Here is an 11,567-nt window from a genome sequence, read left to right as displayed (position 1 = left end):
GGACGCTCTGCTCTGCGCGCAGGAGGATGGCCGTGCCATAACTTTCGCCTCTACGCGCCGGAGCAGCAACGCTTCATCTCCCACCGCAGCCTCAGCATCGCCGGCTGCGCAGAGGAGCAGAGAAAGAGAGAGAGAGAGAGAGGGGGTGGAAGTGGAGGTGGTGGGGTGGAGAGAGGAGTCCTCGCCGATGGGACAGCCACGTGATCGGGACGTCGCAGTGAGCCCCCTGCCCTGTTTAAGGGCTGATATGAGGGGGCCCAACTGTGCGTGTCAAAACATCCAGACTTGACTCAGGTGCGCCACTCAAAGACGCCCTGCAAATGGAGTGTCCTTCAAAAGTATTCATGCCCTTTAATCTCACTCACGTTTCATCGCATAGAAAAGACTTAGACTTTCTTTATTGTCATTTTGTATACACAGAGTGCACACAGAACGAAATTTCGTTTTCACACAGCTCAGAAGGATTGCAGTAACTCTACAGGATACCTGACAGTGAATTACAGTACAGGATAAAGTGCGGTGATAAATCGCAGTCACTTACAGGATAAGTTTCAATTGACTTCCGGATAAAGTGCAGCAGTGAACAGTAGGCAGTTGAAATGTAAACAATGTAAAACAAATGTAAACAAATATGCAGTGAGGTGCAGCAGTGATTTAAAAGTAGACAGTTGCATTGTAAACAGTTTTGCAGTACGTTTCTGGGTAAGGTGCAGCAGCAATTTTGCAGGATACGATACAAAAAAAACTTACACAAACTTTAATTGGGAGGGAAAGTATACCTCCCCCCTAGCAATTTGTAGGCTACCCCCCCCCCCTTTTTTTTGAGTGACGTCACCTGTAATTGGTCGAACAAAAGTCCACCTTGTGTCATTTAATCTCGGTGTGTATTTTAATCCAGCTGTTTTGCAGCAGGGCAACCATAAACACATGCCACAGATGAGGGATGAAGTTAGACGTTTAAAAGATGTAAAACACAAACCCAAGCTTTGAAGCAGTAATCTATGAACTTCTCCGTATTGTTGCGTGTCACTGTGGTTTTTCTTCCTTTTCTTTTTGTACCCGTCTCACTCTCTCTCTCTTTCCCAGGGTGTTATCTTGTATTTTCTTAATCTTTATCTCTTCTATTCTTTTCTCCTTTACGCTCCTTTTAACTTTATCCCACCTTTCTCCGCTAATTGCCCTTCCGTGTCTGTCTCAGAGTCCACTGCATTAGAATAAAACCCCCAAGCAAGTTCTAACCGTCAAAAGTTTAGACACACCTTCCCATTCAGTGGTTTGTCTTTATTTTCATCTCTACCTCTGGGAACTCCTTCAAGAAAAAACCTTCAGGTGCCGAGCCTCATGAAGCTTATTGAGAGAAGGCCAAGAGTGTCTGTCTGGAGAAGTAATTACACACACACACACTTCTGAGGGGTAGAAGTGTGAGAGGCAACCATTACTGTCCATCGTTTAAACAAACCGTTCCTATATTGAAACATGATGGACCAGCCTCATGCTGCGGGAAGGCTATCCTTCGACAGATGGATGGAGCTCAATACAGAAAACTTGAGGCTGAGCCTGTGGTTCAGGTCAAGGAATATTCACAACATGTAACAGGTCTTGCAAGACACTGCAAAAATATCTCCACTCAACCTTCTTAAGGGTTCTGCTGCTTGTTTTTTATTGTATAGTGGAAAAAAAAAAACATCTTATTTAAGTGGCGCCAGTTGATAATTACCATCCGTCAACCCGGTTCTGCATCTCATGTTGCTGCCAAGGACAATTAATGGGTTAACCATGTGACAACGAGCAAAAGAGAAAATAATGAATACTTAGCACACAAGGGGACAGTTCAAAGTCAAGTTAACGTTTATTCAAAGTTGTTATTCAATGCAGGGATACTTCGAATTTAAGAACAATCCTGGCCAAAAAAAAAAAAAAAAAAAAAAAGGACAGAGGCAGGCAGCTTACAGAAGCCTCCCTATAACATCACATCGTTACAGAAACCATTGACATAACAAGCAAAACTATTTAGGTCTAAATATGCACATATGGAACATTTAGCAAATCAATGCAGAAACTAAAGTTTACCATCTTCCAGATTTGTTTGAATTGCATAAATTCGGTCACTGTTCGTGTGTTCGTTTTGTTACAATAAAACTGCTCCAGAGTCCTGCTGCCTTCAGGATGCGATCTTGTGGACTGCTATTGTGATGCTTCCGTGGCTCCTCACCAAAATGTTCCTACAGCACAATAAAAGAAAGAGCAACAGCACAATAAGACAAGCAGAACTACACAACAGTAGGAAAATGTGCAATGATATCGGAGAATGTGGTAACTACTTATGACTTGCAATAAGTAAAACAGATAAAAAAGTACAAAGGTTTTTTTTTCCTGCGTTGGGTTTATAGAGAATACAGAGCCTAGATAAGAAGCAGTTCATCCAGCTACTGAAAAAAGGTACATCTGTTTTGGCATTTATTCTTTAATGACCTGACCACCTTATCACCACTTTACCTTGGAAAACCTTTTCATGCCACGTTAAACAACTAGTGTCAGCTAATTTATTACAGGCAAAGACAGCCTGAATGCCTGTTTCTAAAGTAATTAGATAACACTAACTGTAGTCCAGCCACTGCACAATATGCATGTTGCACAAGGTGATTTTGCAATAACTACCGTACAAGGTAAGGCAAGATTATTTGTATAGTACATTTTCGTAACAAGACAATTCAAAGGGCTGTACATTAACAGAGCATAAGAAAAGAAGGAAAGCACGTTGTAGTGGAATAGTAGCAGTAGATTAAGATACAAGACAAGTTGGACTATAAACTAAAACAGTGACATTCATTGGCAGTTGTAAACAAATAGGTTTTTAAACCTTGATTTAAAAAGAACTCAGGGTTTCAGCACTTTTAAAGTCTTCTGGGAGTCTGTACCAGATAAGTGGAGCATAAAAACTAAATTCTGCTTTTCCGTGTTTGGTTCTGGTTCTGGTATGCAGAGTAGATTTGAGGCATAAGACCTGAGTGGTCAGGAGGGTTGATACACAGTTAATGGTATAAACGTGTGATATATCGGTGAATAGGTGTCACACTTTGATATATTTTATCCATATCAATTATACCTATATGAATTAAGTTTCTTCTGTGTTTACACGGTGCATTTCTTTCATAACAGTCATACACGTATAGATAGGAAACAACAACCTGTTGAATATTGTTGAAGCCCAACAATTTACTCAAATGTTTAACTGTACTTTACAAAAGGAAACGTTTAACTGTACTTTTTGTAAAGTTTGAAAAAGATAAATGAATAAATAAAATAAAACATTTTTTTTTTCCTGAACACTTTATTTGAATGTTGAAACTTGAACATTTCTGCACAAAAATCACCCCCAAAATCTTGATGTAAAATGTGTAAATTCCCCTATTAATAGAGGACGATAAATTATGAATGAAAGATTGAATGCTTATTGGATTTCTTTTTAAATCAGACGTTTCCCACTGTGGATGTCAGTTATAAATAGATGCCGGGCAATATCACAGTTAATATGCACACAAAGACTGTGGCTTTAAGGTTTTGAGGACATACAGTTCTTTGGCCATCTAAAATGTTTACTTCTGCAGCATCGACTGATGTTTTACACCACAAGGTGGCAGCAGAGGCACTAAGATAAAATCCTGTAGGACATGAACAAAACACCCATACCAGCTACCTCAGCTGTCGGTGGATGGACCCCTAAGCTGAGCAGGCTCATGTGAATTTCAAAACCCCAATAACCTCCTTGGCATGTGTATTTAAAGTGAAAAATTTAAGGCCAAGGCTTGATCAAGACATTTCTTCCAGTGAGCTGTCAGAGAACCACTGGATCACTCTGCCACCCAAGGTACTAAAACTGAATTCCGTCTGCTTCTGGATTTCTTTCAGCAGCTTCCTCTCGCCTTATTGATCTCCTTAAGCATTAATCAAAGCCCCCACAGGCTTCCCCCCAGACAGATTATAAATATAAAGTAAACTGAAAATACAAGTCAAGCAGAAACAGCATCAGGCCTCACCCTGAGTCAGACTCCAGGCAGACGGTCGGGGAGTCCGTTGGGTCTTTGGGAAGAGCCGCAGCTTGCTTTGCCAGAACCGACACAACACCGCCGTGTTCGTCGGACAATGACCCACGGCCTGCAAAATATAAAAAGAGAACATTTAGGATAAAGACAAGCTGCAGAAGCTTTTGAGCGTATCTGTCTATTTAGTCTTACCCGCTACTTTTTTCTGTGCAATGAACAAGGTCTAGGGACTTTGTCAAACAGTGTGGCACGGTTATTCCTACCATCTCTTTCAGGTACCATTTGTTTTTCTGTAATGTCACAATGCCTTAGGCTTAGTTGTATTTTAAATCTTGTTCATTTGTAATTCTCAACAAGAAATAGATCAATTACGAACTACTTAGACGTATAGACGCACCGATCTACTGACAAGACGCGGCCGATATTCCCTCCCGCTGCTCTAATCAGCTGACAAGTCAGACGATGTAAAAATATCTTATTATTAGTTGTGTTGCACTTCTTTAGTTAAGCAAAAAAATAAAATAAAATAAAAATAAAAAATCTATATTTATGGAAATACGTTAATGAATAAAACTGCAGCAAAATGAGCAGCTGTCTAATTAGCTTTAGTTAGCCCCTGTGATGGATCTGCATCACAGCAATTTCCTGCTGACCTGGATTATTCTAAGAGTTAATCTCATCATGCACAGGCTGCAAATACTCATTCTCCAAATGGTTTGTGGGTTATTATAACTTGGGGGGCTAAAAGTTAAACAGAGGATTTATTTCTGGCGGAAAAAAAATCGAAACGCAATCCTGAAGTCTAGATAACAGTCACAGAGTAAGGATCATGTGGGTCATCACAAAGGCACAGAGGGACCGTCCTCAATGAAAGGAGAGGGCAAAGGTAGACACGGAGGCTTTATGCTGTCTTTTCTTACAGAACTGTGAAGAAAGGTGGACTCTTTTCAGCTTTTGTAAAAAAAATCCCTATTTGCACAAATTTGTTGCATAGGTAGAAGTTTTCAGATGAGTCACTGTATATTAATAGGGAAGTGATCAGTTTCAGTGAGGGCCAGTGATTCCTACATACAGCTAAAACTGTTTATACATGTAAGTTTACACTATTGATTTGGGCAAAGTGGATTGCAGTCATCTGTCTTTTGACATCCTTGAACCTCCGCTGTCTCGACCCAAGCTGCGACAGAGGGACTTCTCATAATGGTGTCCCTTCTGATGCGATTACACCTTTGTTTACTGTAAAACCTCTGACTCTTTCTGTGGTGCAGCTAACTTCTTATCTTCCTGATGAACTACTTTCCAAAGCTTGGATGTTTAAGCCTACAGGTGACATCTCGCTGCCGGCAGTATTTATTTTACAAAAGACTCTTCTGATTTAATCACAGACGTGTTGTTGGCAAACCCCCGGAAAGGGAAATGGATGTATCAGTGCTTTGCGAAACATTTACGAATGTTGCACAGATCAGTTCAAATAGTCGAACATCAGACTGTGAAAATTCTTCAAGCATGTGGAGGCAGTGGACAGCTGATTGCACTGATTCATCAACATACCTCTTGGTTGTTGTTGTTGTTGTTTTTGTATGCTTTATTTACCTTTATAGAAAGTGCGCACACCTCTCTTACAAACAGGACAACTACCACAATGATAATAAACCATCTGCGAGTCCTCGGTGCAGCAGGCATACAGCACCCCACCATCTTGGACCAACGATGGCAAATGTCGTCATGAGATGCTTGCATAACCTGTGAAGTTGTGACGGCACACTTACGACGTATAATTTCTGCTTTGGACTATAAAATGCTCATGATCAACGAAGACACAAACTCTAAACAGACTAGACCTCCAAAGGTCTGCCGTGACATTAAGCATCAAGTTGTCAGATGATATTCTTTAGTGCTGATTATTATTATATAGTGACAATTTACTACGGCTGAGTATCGATTCAAATTCTCAAGACTTGGAGTCGATTCTTTTCGATCCAATCTCAAGTTGGATCGCTGGTATTAAAAACATTTTTAACTGTCACTTGAATTTTATTACTGTGTAGTTATGCAACACATTCAACAGCAATTAATAAAGTAATGATAGTTAATGGCTGCGGTACGGACCACACCCTCTTCTTGGATGTTGAGACAATAGCTTTCACAAGAACACCCAAAACGATCCAGGATAGAAAACAGAGGACGGCAGAGATTTCTAGAGCTGCTATTGGGACACTAACCTGGTGCATTATTAAAAATATGATATAAAAATGTATCCTCCCGGAGTACAGTGTGAGCCGAAATGCCAGCTGTGGAAAATGCATTGTTTTTTAATCAATCTTTGGTTATATGAATATATCTTTAGGAATTAATATGAGAATCGATTCAGAGTTGGATAATCAATTTTTTTAAACACAGCCCTACAATTCACGACTAATGTCATCTAAAAGGAACTTTACACAACAAACAGATCCAATTTATATACAAAAACGCAACGTATAATCAATTCGGTCCAGTCATACAGGTTAGGGTTACATGATATTAGAAAATTTTACAAAGGCAATAATTTTGGTAAATACTGTGATGATAATATCAGGGGCAAAATAACCGTGTTTTCATTTCTTTTTTCACATTTGTGCTTCCATTACTCTGTAACCTTTAGCCTTTTGGGCAACGTAATCTGTGTCCAGTGTGAGCGTCTGCTGCCATGACATTCTGTCTAAATATTCTGTCTAAATATTACATTTGCATGTAAAATGCAAGTTCATAACACTTGGAATATATTAGCCAACAATTATTGCTCTCCAAACTGTCCTTTGCGATACACACACTGATTTTAGGATGGTGATATGTTCACGGTATATTGTACAGCTCTAACTTAGATATATTGAAAGTCAATTCCATTTGTTCCATTTTGACACTAGTTCTAGACCAGGGGTCTGCAACCTGTGGCTCTGGAGCCGCAAGTGGCTCTTAATAACTTTGGCTACAAATTATATTTTTATTATGGTATTTAAATGTAATAATAATAAATGCAAGTTTTAGCAGTTTTTTTCTTGGAATAATTGCTTTTAATTTCACAACAGAATGATTCTAAAAGTGCCAGTATTTTATACATTTTCTACATATTTCCTACAGTAGATCTTTATCAAAAATTAAAACTTGTCCTTTTTCAAAAGGCCAGGTACATTTGCGGCTCTGAACGAGTTTAATTCAAGTGGACTGTAGGCAAAATGGCTCTTTAGACTGTAAAGGTTGCAGGCCCCTGTTGTAAGGAAAATCAGCCGATTGAATCGAGCCACTGCTGTAGCAATCCCTCTCCCGAACAAGTATGTGGACAGCTCGTTGCATTGAATCGTTAACTTTAACAGCAAGAAATCTCCAGCAGAACCCGGTCTAGTATGAGGATCCATTAAGTTCAGTTGGGCTTTTCCTCCACCAATTGTTTTTATTTGTCAAGCTCATTTCAAAGATATTTGATTTGGATAGTTCCAGAGCTACACATTTCAAACTTGGGTTTCTCAAATCATTTTGTGCACCAGGAAATATTTTCCTGCAGAGAGGCCACTGCCATCCTGGAATACAAATTCAAAGGGGATAAAGGTGTGCGGATATTTAAAGTAGGGTTAGGTAAGAAAACAATATCAGGATTCAAACATGTAAAAGAGAAGCGATTGGTCCATCATCTGAAAATGAAATGAGTTACTTTGCAGATGCCACAAGAAGTGCAGGGAAAACAAGAAACATGTGGAACCAACTCCCAGTTTTGGTCCGTGAGACAGACACCCTGTCTACTTTTAAGACTAGGCTTAAAACTTTTCTTTTTGACAAAAATTATAACTAGTGGCTCATGTTACTCTCAGCTACCTTTATAGTTTTACTGCTATAGGCTTAGGCTACTGGAGTATATCAGGATCTAATTTTCTCACTCTATTGAGTTCTACTGTTCTTCAATTATGCATTATGTGTTGTCATTTCTGCTTTAACTTTCTGTTCTCTCTCTTTTCTCTTCATAGTAGGTACACCTGGTCTGGCGTTCTGTTAACTGTGACATCATCCAGAGAAGACGGCTCACCCGCTACTACCATCTAATGTAGAACAGATTACTGGATCAATGTGTGCTTCTGTGCTTTTTTGTCTCTCTTGTTGTGTCTCTGCTCTGTCTTCTGTAACCCCAGTCGGTCGAGGCAGATGACCGTTCATACTGAGCCCGGTTCTGCCGGAGGTTTTTCCTTCCCGTTAATGGGTGGTTTTTCTTCCCACTGTCGCTTCATGCTTGCTCAGTATGAGGGATTGCAGCAAAGCCATGTACAATGCAGATGACTCTTCCTGTGGCTCTATGGTTCCCCAGGAGTGAATGCTGCTTGTCGGGACTTTGATGCAATCAACTGGTTTCCTTATATAGGACATTTTTGACCAATCTGTATAATCTGACCCAATATGTATAATATGATTGAACTTGACTTTGTAAAGTGCCTTGAGATGACATGTTTCATGATTTGGCGCTGTATAAATAAAATTGAATTGAATTGAATTGGTAGAAGGTCAGGTCAGATGAGACCAACAGAAAACATATTTTCCTTACATGCAAAACTCTGTATTTGGTTAGAAACTAACAACGAAAAGCACCATAAATGCAACATTCCCACAATGAGACATGGTGGCGACAGCATCAGGCTGTTTGGAGGCTTTTCTTCAACAAGGGCAGGAAGCTAGTCAAAGGAAAATCTACTGGAAGATGCAAAAGACTCGAGATTGGCAATGAGGTTCACCTCCCACAAGGAAAATTACCCTAAACAATAGGGCAGTTTCACAAGTTTCAGAGGAAATTGATGTGCTAGAATGGCCCCCAATCAATTTCCTCACATAAATTCTGTTCAGAATTTGTGGCAAGACTTAAAAAGTGACTGTCCAATCTACCCGAGCTTGTGATATCTGGCAAGGAAGAATGGGGAAATAATTTCAGTCTCTAGATGTGCAAAGTTGTTGGGGAGGGCCTAAAACACTAGCTCGCTGCTAAAAATGTTGAAACCTGTTTATCATTTCCCTCCACCACACACTTACGTGATAATTTGTGGCAGTGTATTACATTTAGAAAAAACAATAAAATACAGTTAAGTTTGTGAACCTTTTTTGGGTGAGCGTAGCTGTTCAGCAGCCACGTGTCAAAGAAACATGAGGATCATAGTTAAGACAAGGTGTCTCACTGCCTCGGACAGCTGTCCCTCAGAAGTTACCATGTGTCCCAGTTTTAATATCTGTTGTTATCCTCTGTGACCATGAGTCACCATGAACATCCTAAATGACCATGTATGCCACATGCTGTGACACTTTTCAATATGAACATGTATTACGTTGTTGTTTTTTCTTTGTTTTGTTTTTTGCTATTTTGCTTATTGATTATATTGATTTGTAACTTTTCAACTTGCTGTGAGTTTAACAAATATCCCTTCCGACAGTGGAGTTTCACTGACAAACTATTAAATAGTGTAAGGAGATTTAATTTAGAATTTTAATCCATCAATTGGGTACAACATTCCTTGTAACGCTCATATTTGTTTTCCCGCGAATCTCATTAAAAATAAAGGCTGAATATAATCTTACATCCCAGACTGTGTCCCTGTTCATCTGTGCAGAGGACACCGACCACAGCTGGGTTCTTCATTCTAAGAAAGAACACAGAAACAGACAAACGGAGAAAGAAAAGTCGACTTTGTGCTCACAAAATGTGAAAACCAAACAAAGCTGCCGACCGGTTTCCACTCACGTGTCGTCTAGATGCTGTTCAAGCGTCGACTCCATCGACGACATTTCGTAAAATTATGTAAAAGAAAAATCTCTGGATAAAAATCTCTTTTTGTTGATATCCGCTTCATGTAACGTTTCCGGGATAGAGTCAGCTGACTGTCACGTGGGCTAAGAGTCCTCATGAGGACAAAAAATACGAAGCGCAATTGATTAGAAAAAAAAAAAACTGAATTAAAAATACTACAGTATCATGGTATTAACACAAACTTTAATAGATCTATTGAAGGAAAGATATTTGCTTGAGTCAAAAACAACTGGCCAACCAGCTCATAGCTGCCACAGAATCACAGTGAACTAAGAACAAATGTTAGTAGTGACTATTTACTTCCGAGGTCTGAATGTGGATCACACCAAACACAACTTAACTCTTCTGACCTCATTGGTCAAGCTATCTGCTAAAATTAATCATACACCTGGCAAATTTAGATTCAAACGTATCTATTTAACCAAGTGTTTTGTTTTTTTTTCTGATAGGAAACACAAAGCATCAATTTAAATAAACTGCCACCTGTTTTCCAAACATGAACATTCAGGCACAAAAAACTACATCCTTTAATCAAAAATAACAACTGACAATAGATACCTTTTATTTGGTTTTGTCCTAACAAAAAGACAGCAAATAAAAAAAGTCACATTTGTTTTTAATAACTGTTTTAAAAATGTCTGTTGATGTGGTGGTTTTTGGAAACTTTAAGTTATTTTACATTATATCATGAAATAGACCAGTTTTGACAGCAAACCACGATTTAGTGACACAGATAGATAGATAGAGAGGTAGTGAAACAGCTGCTTGTTATTTCCTCGTTGTTATTTCACTCATTTCACCCAGCCCCACTGAGGAACTGACGTTCTCATTCAGAGCTGCATAAATTCATAATTAAATTACTTTAATTATTTTTCCCTCTTGAATAGAGGCTAATAATCCAATTTCCACTTTGCTCTCTTGCACTCCACATTTTGATGATACTCATACAATAAGCAAAGATTTCCTAATACTTTCATCCAACCATATTGTCTCCAGTTTTAATATAGTTAAATGTGAAATATTTTTTGCTCAGTGATGTAGTTAAAAAAAGTCAACCCACTTCTGGATATGCAGTCATGCCCAGAATAATCACACCAAAGCTGTGCAAACATGATGCACCATAGCAAACTTGAACATCTGAACTGCATTGACTTAATAAGAGGTACTGATGGTTTAAAAACGTATTTTAATTAGACAAGTCCAATCACCCTATTGTTAGCAAGATAACTTCTTTTTGCCAACATAAAAAGTATTTTTATGACAGCGCTCATTAGTTTGAGCAATACTCAGAACATTGGAAATGTCCAAGAAACTCAGAGAAGACATGAAAAGGAGAACTGTAGCATGACATACATGCGTTGGGATAGTATAGAGCCAAAGAAGTACAGGATCTAAGATCACAAGTTATTAAATGGACTCCTTTTCTATTGTACTTTTTTAGTTGTGCCGTTCACTGAAAGCGTCTAACACTGGAGCCACATTCACCCAGTCGAATTCACAAACACGCACACACGATACCCAGAGGCTGCATCAACATGTGACAGAAAGAAGCTGGAATCAAACCCACAACCCAAATTTCCCTCTCAGAAAATAGTTCCTTTTCCTTCTGAAAATAGTTTGATACCTATCCAGGAGTCTTTGTCAATTCTGGTGTCTCGCTCTTGAGCAACCTGCAGTTGGCACGCTGCTGTTTTTAAGGACATGGAGGT

At 39.1% G+C, this 11,567-nt stretch overlaps 1 protein-coding gene across 1 annotated transcript; it reads right to left on the bottom strand.

Moving 5' to 3' along the window:
• Nucleotides 1-1,825: 1,825 nt before the first annotated feature.
• On the bottom strand, nucleotides 1,826-9,935 carry lamtor5 (late endosomal/lysosomal adaptor, MAPK and MTOR activator 5). Its single transcript, XM_012870563.3, has 4 exons — nucleotides 9,793-9,935; nucleotides 9,630-9,691; nucleotides 4,038-4,155; nucleotides 1,826-2,222 (listed from the first exon to the last, which is right to left on the bottom strand). Exons 1-4 carry the CDS (start codon nucleotides 9,834-9,836, stop codon nucleotides 2,162-2,164), a joined length of 285 nt encoding a protein of 94 aa, XP_012726017.1. The 5' UTR covers nucleotides 9,837-9,935; the 3' UTR covers nucleotides 1,826-2,161.
• Between the last annotated feature and the right edge of the window lie 1,632 nt (nucleotides 9,936-11,567).

This window comes from Fundulus heteroclitus, unplaced genomic scaffold (genome assembly GCF_011125445.2).
Source record: "Fundulus heteroclitus isolate FHET01 unplaced genomic scaffold, MU-UCD_Fhet_4.1 scaffold_614, whole genome shotgun sequence".
Taxonomy (NCBI): domain Eukaryota; kingdom Metazoa; phylum Chordata; class Actinopteri; order Cyprinodontiformes; family Fundulidae; genus Fundulus; species Fundulus heteroclitus.
This window is presented reverse-complemented; position numbering and strand designations above follow the sequence as displayed.